The following is a 17,188-nucleotide window of genomic DNA, read 5'->3' as shown; positions in this document are numbered from 1 at the left end:
TGGAAGCCCCTGTAGTGGCAGAGGCTTTATTAAAAATCTTTATGAGGCTGGGTTTCCCTCATTAAGTGCTGACGGATCAAGGCAGTGTATTCATGGGAGAAGTGATGCAATGTATGTGGAAATGTTGTGGTCTAAAACATCTAAAGACCACTACTTACCATCCCGCCACTAATGGGTTAACAGAGAGATTCAATGGTGTTTTGAAGGGCATGATCAGAAGCTATGTTCAAGATCACCCACAAGACTGGGATGAACGGTTGGGATGCTTCTTGTTTGCATACAGAGAAGTCCCTCAGGAGTCAACAGGCTTCTCACCCTTTGAACTCATGTTCACTAGAAAAGTGAGGGGACCTTTGGAACTATTAAAAAATTCATGGGAAGGAACCCTGGGAGAGTACAAAACATCTGTAGTAGATTTCGTATTGGAATTCCGCAATAAATTAACATCAATGATGGAGATGGTGAAAAAGAATTTGAGTCAAGCACAGGAGAAGCAACGTTACTGTATGACAGAACAGCCAGGGAACGTGTGTATGATGTGGGAGATATGGTTATGGCGTTCATACCCAGGAAACATGACAAATTACAGGCTAACTGGGAAGGACCATATACCATCAGAGAAAAGCTTGACACAGTGACGTATGTAATCACCACAGACCAATTAAACAAAAGCAAAGTGGTTCATGTAAATATGTTGAAGCCTTACCATACCAGGGATGAACAGGTGTTGCAAGTTACCTTATTCCCTGAGGGAAGTGGGCCTGAACTTCCAGATTTGGTACAGGAAAGCAAAGACAAAAGAGGGGTAGATCAAGTGGAATGGTCAGAGGAGATGAAGGAGGAAGTAAAAGAAGAGATTCTGAGAGTTTTGAAAACCTATAGGAATCTCTTTAGCAACAAACCTGGCCGAACCAGTATAGTTATACATTCCATTGATACTGGAGATCATGCCCCAATCAGATCTGTTCCGTACCGTGTGAATGGGAAAGTTTTGAATGAGATCAAAAAGGAGGTGGAATATATGCTGGAATTAGGAGTGATCAGGGAATCCATCAGTCCCTGGGCCTCAAGTATTGTCCTGGTTCTGAAAAAAGATGGAACAACAAGGTTTTGAATTGATTATCGGCTAATCAATAAAATTACTGTCCCAGATGCGTATCCTATGCCTAGGGTAGACGCAATGTTAGAGTTATTGGGGGCAGCAACCATTATCTCTACACTAGATCTCTGTAAAGGATTTTGGCAAATGGAACTAGACGAGCAATCCAGAGCCAAAACTGCCTTCAGTACACCAGATGGGTTATATGAGTTTGTGACCTTACCCATGGGACTAAGGAACACACTAAGTTCATTTCAGAGGCTAATCAATACTGAGTTGCGAGGCATGTCAGATTTTGCAGTGGCCTATATCGATGACGTGGCCATTTTTAGCAAGTCGGTGCCTGAGCATGTCCAACACCTGACAACAGTATTGGAGGCCTTAAGAAAAGCAGGCCTCACAATAAAAGCTAAGAAATGCCAGTTTGGACTAAAGGAAGTAATCTATTTAGGACATAAGGTGGGGAGTGGGAAAATCACCCCCTTATGGAGCAAGGTGGAGGCAATACAAGCGTGGCCGATCCCCTTAACCAAAAAACAAGTAAGGGCATTTCTGGGTGTGGCTGGATTTTATAGGAAGTTTGTGAGAAATTTTGGGGAAATAGCAACCCCCTTGCATGAATTAACAAAGAAGAAGTGTTCTGAGCGTGTGGTATGGACGGATGAATGTCAGAAGGCTTTTGATCTACTGAAGCAAGCCTTGTGCCAAGGACCCATATTAATAGCACCAGACTATGAGAAACCATTCATCGTGGCTACAGATGCGTCGGACCAGGCGCTGGGAGTCGTCTTGCTGCAGGAGAGAGAAGGCACCAGACATCCAGTGGCGTACCTGAGTCGCAAGCTGACGCCGAGGGAGAAAAACTATTTGTCGGTCCAGAAGGAGTGCCTAGCGGTCGTGTGGGGACTGAACAAGTTGCGCCCATACGTGTGGGGACGAAGATTCACAGTGACTACGGATCATCAGGCCTTGTTATGGTTGCAGACTATGAAAAACCATAACACTATGCTGCAGAGGTGGTCCTGGGCCCTACAGGACTATCAAGTGGACTTCCAGTTCATAAAAGGCAAGGACAATGTACTGGCCGATGGACTTTCCAGGCAAGTGGCTGGGACTGCAGTGACGGGACCAGACGGAGGAACAAAGAAAGACATTTTCCCCATAGAGACTTTTATTTGTTAACGCGACGTATAAATCCTGGAACAGGAATAATACTCTGCCGTTGTTTTAAGGGGGGGAAATGTGATGTTCCTATATTAATGTATATATGGTAAGTGTTGTTGTTTAGAAGATACATGGTAAGTGGAGTGAAAGAGGAGGGGGAGTGAATGGGCAGTAGAATGCTAGATGATTGGCTGAGTGTTTAAAATGGCTGAACGTATAAAAGGAAGAGTGAGAGTGGAATCGGGGGGGAGAAGAGAACTGAGTGGGTTGCTTGGTGGGGTTTAGAGAGTTGTTTGACAGGACAGAGTGGAGAAGGAGGGAGGTGGAGTTCGGATTAGTATTGAGTAAAACCATATGCTTATGTGCTTTAAGAAGAAATCTTGTTAATCTTGTTAGCTTTGTTATCTGTAATAAATACTTAATTTGGTTTACCAAAGGCCTGATCCTTGGCTGGGGTTTCACAGACCAGAAGGGAGGGTAAGGTAATGACCAAGGCTGAAGGGGAACTGTAACAAATGGTGGCAGCGGTGAAGAGAATAACAATACCAGTATTCAGAGTCTCTGGGAATACTAGTATTGGGACGTTACTGGTGGTTGCCTAGCAGGGGGATCTGTTGAGATCTGTGCTAGAGCGGGGAGAGAAACCATAAGAGAGAGCGGTCCGGACTGGTGGAGTCCCTGGTGGTGCCTAGTGACAGGCAGTAGCCACGCGCAGGTAGGAACCTGACAGGGAGAGCCAGGGAAGGACGCCTCACATCCCTCACATACTACTATGTAATACGTATTTCCTTTAGATGCTGAGAACTGTTAATTTATACCTGGTACACATATAGACACACACCTATAAGACTGTCCTACCATGGCAACAGCAAAGATGCTGCAATGCTCAGCCCAGATACAAAAGCCACAACGTAGGCAACAACCGGGATTGGGAAGATCACCAGCATGACTGAAGAAGGAATCATCAACTAGAAAGAATGGAAATCAGGGAGAAAGATTAATCATATTCAGCATTGATTATAACAAAATCTGAGGAAGCACTGTTATACCTGAGTGCTTCCGTGGGGCTGCCAACAGGGGGTATAAAGGACATTGCTTACCAGGGCCAGCAAGGGGCCTAGACTCTTTAAAAGTCTCAGGTATGGGGAACCTTTGGTTCTCTAGATGTCACTGAACTATAACTCCCATCATCTCTGCCCATTAGCCATGCTTGCTAGAGCTGATGGGAGCTGTAGTACAGCAACACCTGGAGGGCCAAAGGTTCCCCACACCTGCAGTCTAACCCATTCAGAACAAGTTATGAAGGAAAATGTGCAAGCACCATTTGAAGCAATTGCTTTGTGAAATCTGAACCTGCTCTCACTTTTCAGTGTTTGTAGTCAACAAGTCAGATATGTACAGTAGGGCCCCACTCATACGGCGGGTTACGTTCTGGACCCCCGCTGTAAAGCAAAAAACGCTGTAAAGTGGAACCCATTGAATAGAATGGTGCGCGACACCGGAAAACTGCCGTAAAACCGGAACAAGCACCGTATGAGTGGGCCTTTAGTCTAATTGAGTTTAACTGAGACCGCTGTATTAGTGAATCGTTGTAAAGCGAATCGCTGTAAAGCGGGGCCCTACTGTTGGCGTGTGTGCGTTGTTGCGTGAAACAGCATACATTACGTTGGAGTTGAGTTGAGCAAGAAACTTCTTCAGAGCGTTAGATCATATTAAGAGTCTTTATTAAGACATTATGGCTTAAGGCTTTAAGATCCCCCCCTCAGGAGAGAAGTTCTCAGTTCAAAGACATTACACAGAAGACCAGCCTCACAGTTCAGAGGCAAAACACAGAAGACTCAGCTTAACACAGACAGCTGCTAGAACTTTTCCCCAGTCTATCGTGATGGTTACCATAGCAACGGCCTTGGCAGTCTGTTCCCAGACTGGGCAAAGACATAACTCCCCCTAGTTACACTTTTTCAGACTTGATGGAAAACAGACTCAGTGACAGTGCGGTTCAATGGTCAACAATCCCCCCCTTTTCCCATCATGTCTGTAACTCATTACAACAATAACAACAATACATTTCTCCAATACATCTTGCAATACAGCTTACATTTCAGTACAGTTCAAAACATCTCTGTACATTTTGGCTAACACTTTATTCAATCAAACTTTGGCTGAACACAAGTAACATATAACGTTTCAGGATCCATTTCAACCAGTTTGTGCATTCCAGGACTGGATACCACCCCCACTGTGAATTTTTCAGGTGGTTTCCCTATGTTTACTCTTGTAGAACGTCTTAAAGGTACCAGAGCTTCTGCTCTCTCAGCCCCCCCATCTGTGCTTGTGCTTGGCACAGCCTGTGCAGGAGATTCCATTTCCTCAGCCTTGCGTTTCTTTGATCTGCGTTTTGCACAAATGAGCTCATTCAAAGCATCCCTGAGAGGTATTTGTGTGCCTTCCACTTTAATGTCAAGATCTGTCTTAAATGATTGTTCCTGTGTGTCATCTGACCCTGTAAGAACAACTGTTTCCCTTTGATCCCAAGGTTTTTCTGAGACTTTAATGCTTCTGCTTAGAATTAACTGCTGTGTTTCTGGACACCAAACTCTGAAATATGCATTCTGAAATCCCAAAACAAAACCTTGCTGTGCCCTGGGCGCCAGCTTGCCCCTCCTTTTTCCCTGTGGAATGTGGATCCAGCACCTTGCCCCGAATTTTTGAATGTGTTGTATTTTCGGTTTTCTGCCAGTGATTTTCTCATAAGGAGACATTCCAAGTGCACTGTGTAACACCCTGTTGTGAATGTAATTCGCATAAAGAATTGCTTCTGCCCAGAAAGAATTCCCTAAACTGCAATCCATCAGCATGGCTCTCATTGCTTCCTGAAGCACCCTATTTTTTCTCTCAGCAGATCCATTGGAAAACGGGCTAAAAGGAGCTGTGAAAGTCTGGCGTATTCCCTTACTCTCAAGGAAGTCACTTAACGCTTTGCTCGTGAATTCCCCCCCCTGATCTGAGTGAAACGCTTTCACAGTGACGTCATGTTGAGTTTCGATTCTCTTAATGAACAGTTTCAGCTTCTGCTCAGCTTCACTTTTCTGCTTAAGCAAATAAACATGAGTGTATTTCGTAAAATCATCAACCAGTACCATAAAGAATTTCGCACCTCCTCGTGAAGCATTTATTGGCCCTGATAAATCAACATGAACTAGCTGGTAGGGAGCTGTTGTGGTTCTTTCAGCCTCCCGGTTAATTGGTGCAATAGTCATTTTAGCTTTATGACAAGAATCACAATCCATTAACTGTCCACAATCTCTTAAACGCATGTCTTCACTATGCATAGGGGTTTTCTTTATCGTGTCAAGGTTTGCATGCCCCAGCCTTTGATGCCATTCATGGACGCAGCCCTGATGTACCTGTGTCTTAGCGTTTAACACAGCACACCCTGATTGACTGCTCTTTATTACAAACTGTGAATCATTCAGGCTTCCCTGCAAACACACTTGATCTCCCCTCATTACAAAACATTGGTCTTTGTGGAACAATACAGAAAAATCACAACTCACCAGTTTTCTGACTGACAAAATGTTATGAGCTAATTCTGGAACAAACAAACATTCTGAAAGTATTCCAAGTGTATCAAATCTCACCAGACCTCGAGCTTCCACGTTCTTACGCGATCCATCTGCCAGGTGCACAAAATCTTGCACTTCTTCTGAAACGTAAAACAAACGTCTGTCTTTAATTAATATATGGCTTGCTCCGCTGTCAAGCAGCCAGTCAACAGGTGCTATAGTTTGTGGCTTCTGTTTACAAACAAAGTTCACATTTCCCTGCTTCAAGCCTCCGTCCCTGGAGTTTCGCTTGACTGCACAATCCCGCTGGAGATGTCCATGGGCCCCACAGGCATAACAAGACTTCAGCCTTTGATGCTTGTAATCCTGTTTGTTTTCGGCTGCCTCCTCCGGTTCGGCATTTTTCTCCTCCTTGCTTCTGACAGCTTCCATCAGCTCGGCTCTCTGCGCCTTCTGCCTCCGCTGCCATTCCTGGGACAAATCCTGCAACGCGTCCCACATCTGTTTAGCCGACGGCTCATCTCTCACACACATCAGTTGAGAATCCGATAGAGCCAAGATTATAAACGCCTGCGCCCTCTGGTCTCAACGCTTCCAGGCCGCGGTCGGCACCGCCGGGGGGTTTCCATCAACAATGTCCCATAAATCCTCTGTTATCAGCAAAGCCCGCATCCTCGGCTTCCAGCTGCCATAATTCTTTTCATTAAGTCGTTCCATCGGCAAGCCTCCAGACATGTTTATGGTAGCCATCCTGCTCACCTCTGTCTGGCACAATCAATCAAGCTGCCCTCGCTGGAACTCCGTTTGCTGTTCAGACCAGCAACTTACTCTTGTGTAACACGCTGTGGATCTGGGCCCATAACCCCTGTTGGCGTGTGTGCGTTGTTGCGTGAAACAGCATACATTACGTTGGAGTTAAGTTGAGCAAGAAACTTCTTCAGAGCGTTAGATCATATTAAGAGTCTTTATTAAGACATTATGGCTTAAGGCTTTAAGATCCCCCCCTCAGGAGAGAAGTTCTCAGTTCAAAGACATTACACAGAAGACCAGCCTCACAGTTCAGAGGCAAAACACAGAAGACTCAGCTTAACACAGACAGCTGCTAGAACTTTTCCCCAGTCTATCGCGATGGTTACCATAGCAACGGCCTTGGCAGTCCGTTCCCAGACTGGGCAAAGACATAACTCCCCCTAGTTACAGTTTTTCAGACTTGATGGAAAACAGACTCAGTGACAGTGCGGTTCAATGGTCAACACCTACTGTAAATGATACATTTTCCTTTGCAAGCAGGGTTCCCTGCAGTACCAATCAGCTCTTCAATGCTGACAGGGAGCTCTGCTGGGATCAGCTGCACTACACAGTATCCTGTTGAGAACTCCCCTAGTGCAGCTGAGGGGGGTGAAGGAGTCAAAGCACTTCCTCCACTGCTCTGAATCCAAACCACTTCCCCTGAAGAGGGGGAAATGCTCTGCTTTAAAAAGTTGTCAAATCCATTGGCCCTATTCAGTTCCCCACCTTTGCAGTGGTCCATGACAACTAGGGACGTGCTAGAATTCTGTCCAATTCAGATTTGGTACAGAATATTCCATTAATTCACTTATTCTCTATTGTTGCGGATCAGATTTTTTATGTATTGATTTTCTGCAGCTATTATCAAAAACAGTTTTTTTTTAAAAAAGGCTCTAAAATATTGATATTAAGGATAATAATTTCATTTATATTTCCGTTCAAAATATCAATATTTCCTTTCAAAATATTGATATTAATGTCAATATTTTTTGTAAAGGAAAAAACAGATCGGTAAAAGAAGCGGTTAGTGGACAAAGAATGAACTTGAATAATTACTGGCCTGTTAGGTTGATGAAATGCCTTTGACCTGGCACTGACCAACTGATCCCATCCCTAACGACAACCCTATGTTGTTATACAGTTTCTTGGTGTGTTGGCTTTTTTTTTTTTTTTTTTTTTTTAAGGAAATGCAGTTGTGAGGGATTGTTAAGGTGACTATAACAACAAGGGATGGGACAGGAATGATTGCTTTGGATGATGGGAATAGGGAGATTCTTGGGGGATTGGGATTCTTGGGGGACAGTTGCTGCTGCTGGTATAAACACTCAAATAGGTGTATAGATGTCAAAGGCTCAAATTCTTTTTGCTCCAAAAAGAAAGAAAACCGTGGCTGCTTGACTTATAACATTGCTGTAGTTATGAGGCATAAATAACCACAACAAATGCTCTTAGAATAAAATCAACTGGACTCTAACCTTGACCTTTCCTGACAGGACTTGCATGAAGCTTTTAGCAAATAGTACTAGGAAGCAACATATAATGTTTCCTACTACTATTAGCTAAAAACTTCTTCTGCATGCACCTGTCTTCCATGGGAATGATAGATTTATTTTTATTTTTTTTTATTTGTTAGATTTTTATACCGCCTCACTAGCATAGCTCTCTGGGCGGTGTACAACAAAGAATACAAATATATACAATAAAATTCCATAATATGATACAACAGAAACATAAAAGAATAAGAAATCTAAAATCAGTTACAGCAAACTTAAAACAAATTTAAAGTTAGATTAAAATGCCATAGAAAAGAGGAAGGTTTTAACTTGGCGCCAAAAAGATAGCAATGTCGGCGCCAAGCACACCTCATCGGGAAGACTATTCCACAGTTCGGGGGCCACCACTGAGAAGGCCCTAGTTCTTGTTACCACCCTCCGAGCCTCTCTGTGAATCGGAACTCGGAGGAGGGCCTTCGATGTAGAACGCAGTGTACGGGCAGATTCGTATCAGGAGAGGCGATCCAGCAGGTATTGTGGTCCCGTGCCGTATAAGGCTTTATAGGTTAAAACCAACACTTTGAATCTGGCCCGGAAGCATACTGGTAGCCAGTGCAAGCGAGCCAGAACAGGTGTTATGTGTTCAGACCGCTTGGTCCTCGTTATCAATCTGGCCGCCGTGTTTTGCACTAGCTGTAGCTTCCGAACTGTCTTCAAAGGCAGCCCTACATAGAGCGCATTGCAGTAATCCAAACGCGAGGTTACCAGAGCATGTACAACTGATGTGAGGTCCTCCCTGCTCAGATAGGGGCGTAGCTGGGCTACCAACCTAAGTTGGTAGAACGCATTCCGTGCCACCGAGGCTACTTGAGCCTCGAGTGACAGGGAAGGATCTAAAAAAACTCCCAGACTACGAACTCGCTCCTTTAGGGGGAGTGTAACCCCGTCCAGGACAGGGTGTATATCCACCATCTGATCAGAGAAACCACCCACCAACAGCATCTCAGTCTTGTCTGGATTGAGCCTCAGCTTGTTCGCTCTCATCCAGTCCATTATCGCGGCTAGGCAATGGTTCAGCACATTGACAGCCTCACCTGAAGAAGATGAAAAGGAGAAGTAGTGCTGCATGTCATCAGCGTACTGATGACAACACACTCCAAAACTCCTGATGACCGCACCCAACGGCTTCATGTAGATGTTGAAAAGCATGGGGGACAGAACTGACCCCTGTGGGACTCCACATTGAAGAACCCACGGTGTCAAGCAATGTTCCCCAAGCGCTACCTTCTGGAGACGACCCGCCAAGTAGGAACGGAACCACTGCCAAGCAGTACCACCAACTCCCAACTCCACGAGCCTCTCCAGAAGGATACCATGGTCGATGGTATCAAAAGCCGCTGAGAGATCAAGGAGAATCAACAGAGTTACACTCCCTCCATCCCTCTCCCGACATAGGTCATCATACAGGGCGACCAAGGCTGTCTCGGTGCCGAAACCGGGCCTAAAACCCGATTGAAATGGATCTAGATAATCGGTTTCATCCAATAGCGCCTGGAGCTGGCCAGCAACCACTCGTTCCAAGATCTTGCCCAGGAATGGAACATTCGCTACTGGTCTGTAGCTGTTGAGATTTTCTGGGTCCTAGGAAGGTTTTTTCAGAAGTGGTCTCACTGCCACCTCTTTCAGACAGCCAGGGACCACTCCCTCCCATAAAGAGGCATTTATCACTTCCCTGGCCCAACTAGCTGTTCCATTCCTGCTAGTTTTTATTAGCCAAGAGGGGCAAGGATCGAGTACCGAAGTGGTTGCACGTACCTGTCCAAGCACCTTGTCCACGTCCTCGAGCTGAACCAGCTGAAACTCATCCAATAAAACATGACAAGACTGTGCTCCGGACACCTCAATAGGATCAACTGCTGTAAACTGGGAGTCTAAGTTCCGGCGGATGCATAAGATCTTATTCTGGAAGTGTCCAGCAAACTCATTACAGCGGGCCACCGATAACCCTACCATGTCCTGAGGGCCAGAGTGAAGTAGCCCTCGGACAACTCTAAAAAGCTCCGCTGGGCGGGAAAGAGATGACTTAATGGTGGCAGCAAAATGTTGTTTTTTCGCCGCCCTCACCGCTCCCAAGTACAGCTTAGTAGAAGCACTTACCAGCGCATAGTTGCATCCGTCGGGAGTTTGCCTCCACCTCCGCTCGAGCCGCCTCCTATCTTGTTTCATCGCTCTCAGCTCTGGAGTATACCATGGAGCTGCATGAGCTCTACACAGGAGAGGGCGCGCAGGAGCAATCGTGTCAACGGCCCGGGTCATCTCCGCATTCCACAGTTCGACCAGGGCTTCGACAGGAGAGCCAGTCTTATCAGCCAGAAAATCCCCCAGAGCCCTTTGAAAGCCTTCAGGATTCAGTAGTCTCCGGGGGCGGACCAATTTAGTAGGTCCCCCACCCTTGCAGAGGGGAAAAGCCACTGTAAGTCTAAACTTCAGCAAGCGGTGATCTGTCCATGACAAAGGGAGAGATGTAAAACTCCCCACATCCAGATCACCATCTCCATGTCCAGTAGCAAAAATAAGATCTAGAGTATGCCCCGACACATGCGTTGGGCCACTAACATATTGGGACAGCCCCATGGTTGTCATGGAAGCCATGAAGTCCTGAGCTGCCCCGGATAAAGTAGCCTTGGCATGGATGTTGACATCCCCCAGTACCAGTAGTCTGGGGGATCTCAGCAAAACCTCCGAGACCACCTCCGTCAGCTCAGTTAGGGAGGCCGTTGGGCAGCAAGGTGGGCGGCACACCAACAGGATTCCCAGTCTGTCCCTCTGACCCAACACAAGGTGCAAACACTCCAGACCAGTAACTACATGGACATGGTGCTTGATGAGTGAGATGGAACTCTTATAGATCACAGCGACCCCCCCTCCCCGACCCTCGGATCTAGACGTTGCTTCACTGCCTACACATTGATTTGTAATCAAACATTCTCTACTAAAAAGATTTTCAAATATACAATTTTCAAAATAACAGAACTAGTTTATAACTCACAAATCCTGAGTTGGTTGCACGGTTTAGGGTTGGTATTGTGGAGAAGGTCATGGCTCTTAAAACGTAAAAAATTTAACTGATTAAGCCTTTTGTACTTTGGAAATGAACTTATGGGGAAAGCTTCACCTGTTGACACTCTGGAGACATGTTTGCATGCAAGGCAGATGCTGTACCACCGAGCTGCAGCCCTTGTATAAGTGCACTTGCACATCAAGCGTACTGCCCAGAAAATCCTGTCAGCACCCCTGTGCTTCCTATATTTAACATGTAATCAGACAAGCATGACTACACAGAGGTTAAAGATGCAGATATGTTGTCTACATGCTGTATGTTTGCTACAGGGGAAATCTACTGTAACCATGGTGTTCCTGAAGTAACTGCCTCTCCATCTCCATTATGGTATAGAACACACACCCTGTCTGCTCTACTAGGAAAGTATCTGCCAATCACACCAACAGTGCATCTTCCTAATATCAGAATGTTTTACAGGTGTGCATACGCTATGCATTTCAGGTTCCTGCTCCCCATACTATCCAAGCTAGCAGGCCAAAATGCTTAAAATGCCTAATCATCCATGCAGCAGACACTCAGCTAGACAGCTCTGCCTATGGAATCAGCATTTTTGTTTAACACAAAAGAGACAGCAATCAAGAGCACTCTGAATGAGAAACTTAGGCAATACTTGAATTACACCTCTGTAATACTCTGCAATAGTCATTTTTTAACCACAAGAGAGCACTCCAACAATGCAAGACTGCAATGTGCCTGTAAGCAATTAGGCAAGGCATCAATAATCCAGATATTTATAAACCAATAGTGCCCTAAAATTGGATATGATAGCAAAGAAGGAGTATGACCCAACATTACACAGACTCAGACTAATATTCTTAGACGCTTTGCTAGCATACACAGAGAAGACAGAAAAGAAACTCATAGCTGACATGAGGTTTTCTGCTATTTGTGGACAAATGATTTTAGGCAGTATTTGCTCTTAGCTTTCCTATTAATTATAACACACAATCTGCACTTGAAAAGTACTTTTCCTGACACAGTTGAGGAACCCTTGTCATTCTGGTTTAAGCAAAGTAAAATATCCTAGGACTTCATATTATAATTTGCAGAAAGGTAAAGTACCAGGCTGACCATTTAGGCATGTTCTAAGTATTCTTTATGCTACACCAAGTAAAATCAAGCAGTTTGCCACTGTCATCTTTAACTGTGGTTAAAGCTAATCAAGGTTTCCTTGACAAACACTGGTTAGTCTTTGGAAGACTGCAGGAAGAGATCCAGTGTTACCAGGAGTAGCCTCCAATTAGTATTTTGTTATATAATCTACACCCGGCCAGTCAGAGTAGAGTATCACCCATTAGTGTGAAGGAGAGCATGAGTTGATGTGAAATAGAGGGAATGCGGGCAGGAGACAAGTTTGGATGATAACCAGAAATAGGTGGCCAGTATTGGCCAGACTACAAAAAGCTGCACAAAGGCCTGAAGAAGGTGGCTCATTCCTTTAGCTCTTGCTAAATAATTTTGATGCAATCCCAGAAAAGGCTATTCCTAAAGTACAAAAATGTCAGATTGCATGTTGTGCCTCAGTGGCCTACTTACTGATATCCCACACGCTGTACTCTTTTTGCCAAAATGGTTCAGAAACCATTGCCAGAATGGAATGCTCATTGATGCAGACAGCTATGAATGATGAGAAAAATATGTCAGCTGGGAGAAAACATGTTTTATAATGCTCAAGAGGATCTAGCAAGCAGGTTACCAGCTCTAGACAGAATATGAACAGTTTCACACATCACAAAAAGGAAGGGGTGCACACCAGGCCATTTGGGTTCACTCTAAAGCAGATTTTATCATGTGAATTCAATAGACATGAGTCAAAAAGATGATCAGATAGCTAGCAAATAATATTGTTTATAAAGCAAATCAAATTGAGTGAATTTCACAGCTTGTTCAACTTCCTAACAATGATCCAGATCATTTGCTAACCTGGTGACATGAAATTGGCCCCTGGTATAGCACAATCTGGGGTCAAAAATGGTGGAATGCAGAAATAACTTGTGGTGGGGTCATCAACCCCCCCCAAGATATGAATGACATACTAGTCTACCTCGCTTCTAAAACAGAACTAGCCTTCATAAATACCTGAGAGAAGTAGTAATGTCTAAGTCAAAACAAAAATGTTAATTCTTGCTGCTGATGTGTCCATACTAAGATTCAGTAACTGAAAGTTCCTAAGCATGTCAATAGTTTCCATAAATTCCATAAGTGATAGGAAAAAATATCCTTGTTTTACGCTCACAAGTGCCCATTGGTGAATAACTGCTGTCAGTTATATTCATGCTTACGATGAAGCAGACTATAGTCCACGAAAGCTTATGCTATAATATATTCAAAGATGCCACAATATTCTTTTTTGTTGTTTCTTTTCCTGTAACAGAATAACATAACGGTTCCTCTAGAAATTATTGCAAGCAGATGGCTTCCTTTATCTACATGGATAAACTAGAAGTTTTAAAATAGTGCTGACCTGAAAATGCTGCTCAATTCTGCAGCCTATTTGCTGGCTACATAAAATGGCATTTTCACAAATTCTTTGGGGAATGGGAGAAAGTCTAGTAATGTTCATGGATTGGGGGTTTACTGGGATGGGTAGCAGCGACAACACCCTTTTTCGTTTTTCTTAAAAAATAGTTCAGTTGCCCACTGGGCTGCCATATTCCCCTAGCATGACTTGCTAATAAGGCTTAGATCCTGACATACAGAGGCATTAGGTGATATCCAGTGTTATTCATACTTAGAGGAAACCCAGTGATCTGAAAACAAAGAAGGCAATCTCTCCTTAATGGGTACAATTTCTATCAGTTTTGCAAGTGAGACTTGTATACTTTTTGGAACACAATCATTGCCACCTTTTAAGAAGAAAACATAACCTTTTGGGAGGGAAAGGTACACAGATGTGGGTAGTATGTTGCATAAGGTTCAGAGAGGGGACAGTGTTAGTTTTATGTGGAAGAACTGGGACATGCGTGTGTCTTTCTGGATTATAAATAAGACTGCAATCCTAAAACATACTTACTTGGAAGTAACCCCAGTTGAATATAGTGGGCTTTATTTCCAAGTAAATTGCAGTCCCTTAAGAATACATGCAAACTAAACCTCCATGCAGATATGCATACCATGTTACAAAATAAGACAATATGAACATACTTTGCAAGAAGGCTCTGTTTTGTCCACATGCTTACCAAGATGAGCAGCACTAAAATCTGAAAGTGGTTGCGAAGATCAGTTGCATGAGTACAAAAGAGGACCAAGTTGCTTTGCTCAACCTTGTGAGTTGAAGACAAAATTAGTCACAATTAGATGTTAGGTTAGTCACAATTCAGAGTAGAGTTAATTAATCAAGGTGATTTAAATGATTTAAAATCAGATTTCCCATTTACATTTGCATGTGAATTGGTTGCTTTAACAATTAAACATGCTAGTTTGCAACAAAATTAAGCTGTTACAACCTAAGAGCGTAATCAAAATCTCTGGTCATAATCCCTTTTCCACTATGCAAATATATCTACTTTTTAAATGTATTAAAAACCACAAAACTTGTTCTCATACAGGTACAGCATCTAATATGAATTACCAGTGAGTGATACAGTTAGGTAATATTAGACTCAGGACAATGATCTAATGGGGAATTTCCTCTTTAGGTCGTAGTGCATTACTTCACTTACTTCAAATACACGTCATTATAATTGGATTGCTTTTGGACACGTTGTTTAATAATTGTTAAATTTTCAAATCAAATTAAAAATTACTGTTACCATTTTAAATATTTGTAAGGATACAAATAACTAGTTTCATAGAAAATTTCTTGAGATGGTTCAACTACGTTGAGGTGGGAAAAATCCACTATAACAGCTTCTAACTTAACAACAGCGGTTTGTGACTATCTACATGCAAATGAACACATTTCTGTTTCATAGCTGATGTCAATTCTTTCATAGCAGGCTGATGCAAGTCCTCTTGTGAACTATAATTACCTGAACTGCTGTTGAAATCAGGAGAAATGCTGCTGCAAGTTTCACATATGGTCCATACTTCAGTGCAAGCTTGTGTCCCTTAAAGAAAGGAACTTTCTGGTCTGATTTTAAGGCGTAAGGATCTATAAGGAGTGGAATATATATATATGCATATATGATATCTTAATTTAAAAGTAGAAAAGAAACGTATTGGAAATTTTGGGGGGAGGGATTAAACACACTTACCTACTTTTTCTTTCACTCCAAAGTAAAGGGCAACAATGCCAGCAAAGTACATTCCTCCTATTACTCCAGCTGCAGTCATGTAGAGTTGTCTCTTTTTTAAAAAGGTGTTGGTGGTAGTGATGAGAGATGGGAGGAGGGAAGCAGATGACACTAGTGAGAAAATGCTTATCACATTGCAGCTCAATACAAACAACAATAAGAATAGCTGTTTTACTAAACGAGTGTACTGAACAGAGAAATGATGGTCTGGATACAAGATAAATTACAAGAAAAATAACTTTGTTACATGTTAGAAAGTAAGAAGTGGAGCCAACATGGATCTAGAAGAAGACTATAGGCTGCCAGAAATTCAGTGCAAATTATGCATTTATTTGTCAGCCATTTCTTTGTTAGGGACATTGCTATCTAATTGCTGCCAATGCCTGGTTGATACTTTCTCAAATAGAAGACATATATATATATATATATATATGGGATGGCACACTCCCCCCCCCGCTTTCCTGATTCGGGGAGAGATTGGCAAATATCTGCGTGTATTTTTGAAAAAGAAGAGAAACTGAAGTTTCAGACTGACAAAAACACCAGAGAGGCACAGAGAGAAAGAAAGAGAGGCCATGTTCATACGTAATGCTAACTCCTAGCTTAACAAAGCGGGTGTTATCCCCAAAATCACCAAACAACAAACTACTTTGTGAAAGCTTGGGGCTTGATCAGATGCCGGTATAATCTGTATCTGATGCTTTTTGCAGATCCTTTTAATTTGGACTGTTTGCATGAAATTTTTGCCACCGCGATTACATTCAGCTGCTTTTGCCTTTAACTCCGGATTAAATCGATGCAACAAAAACCTGAAATTGCTTTTAAAATCCGCACCTGCTTCAGTGCGCTTCTACAGTGTATTACCTTTTAAGCGCCTTTTTTTGGCTGCACAGTTTCTTCGCCATTAGATCCTCCCTTTTCTCCACCCCTTTAACTGTCTCTGGGCGTCATTGTTGCCTGCCATTGACGAAGCAACTTCCGGTTGCTCTTGCCTTCCTTTCTCCTGCTTTCTCCCGCTTTCCCCCCAATACGTTCCTCCCCACTCCTTTAAACAAAATCACATTCATCCAAATTATTCACCCTAGAGTATTTAATTCTGTGAAAGCTCTCTGCATGTGATGTGAGCAGGTTTTTTCCCCACCCCTTCATTCTCTCTCTTCTGCAGTGACACCAACAACTCCCCGAGGGTAGCAGGGAAGACCTGGAGCTCAGGAAATTCCTTCCTGGCCACCAGAGAAGGAGACTCCCCTTCAGCCTTGACCAGCTCTCTCGCTTGAGTGGGGGGGGTCCGCAAGCTGCTACGCACCGCTTGCTGGAGCTACACCCAGGCTTGGAGCGTGTGCAGCCACGGCGAGAGGAGGCTGGCAAAGGCGCCGCTGGGGTAATTTATGAGCACCCAAAACTGCAGGGGAAAGGGGAGCTGCCTTGGCGCCTCATCCCAGCATCTGATCCACTCACGGAGAGTGATAATATTAAACGGTCAATGCTTCCTTTAGTAGCTGCTTTTAATGTCTCTCTAAAGATAATTGTTTGGGGTTTTTTTATGTTTCCCAAAACGCATGCTGAGGCTTGTCCCGGGGTGCCAAATGCACACCAATCTCGCACAGGGACAGTCTAACAGTCACTGGTGGGAGCAGGGGGGATGGGAGAAAGCCTGCACTGCAGGGAAGGGAGCAGCTGTAGGTGATTCCCTTTCTTCCAAGCGCCTATTCCTCCCTTCA

The 17,188-nt window shown here is 43.7% G+C and overlaps 1 protein-coding gene across 3 annotated transcripts in view; it reads right to left on the bottom strand.

The window, feature by feature from the left end:
* Positions 1-17,188, bottom strand: part of MFSD2B (MFSD2 lysolipid transporter B, sphingolipid) — a 78,687-nt gene that overhangs the window by 13,765 nt on the left and 47,734 nt on the right. For all 3 annotated transcript variants that reach the window (XM_061622713.1, XM_061622712.1, XM_061622714.1), the window contains exons 7-11: positions 15,429-15,519; positions 15,204-15,325; positions 14,412-14,495; positions 12,769-12,849; positions 3,122-3,231 (exon numbers count right to left, since the gene is read on the bottom strand). In XM_061622713.1, coding sequence (XP_061478697.1) covers positions 3,122-3,231; positions 12,769-12,849; positions 14,412-14,495; positions 15,204-15,325; positions 15,429-15,519 — 488 coding nt within the window. The remainder of the gene's footprint in view (positions 1-3,121; positions 3,232-12,768; positions 12,850-14,411; positions 14,496-15,203; positions 15,326-15,428; positions 15,520-17,188) is intronic.

This window comes from Rhineura floridana, chromosome 4 (assembly GCF_030035675.1).
Source record: "Rhineura floridana isolate rRhiFlo1 chromosome 4, rRhiFlo1.hap2, whole genome shotgun sequence".
NCBI classification, from domain to species: domain Eukaryota; kingdom Metazoa; phylum Chordata; class Lepidosauria; order Squamata; family Rhineuridae; genus Rhineura; species Rhineura floridana.
The sequence above is the reverse complement of the archived record's forward strand: the minus strand, read 5'-3'. Positions and strand labels throughout refer to the sequence as shown.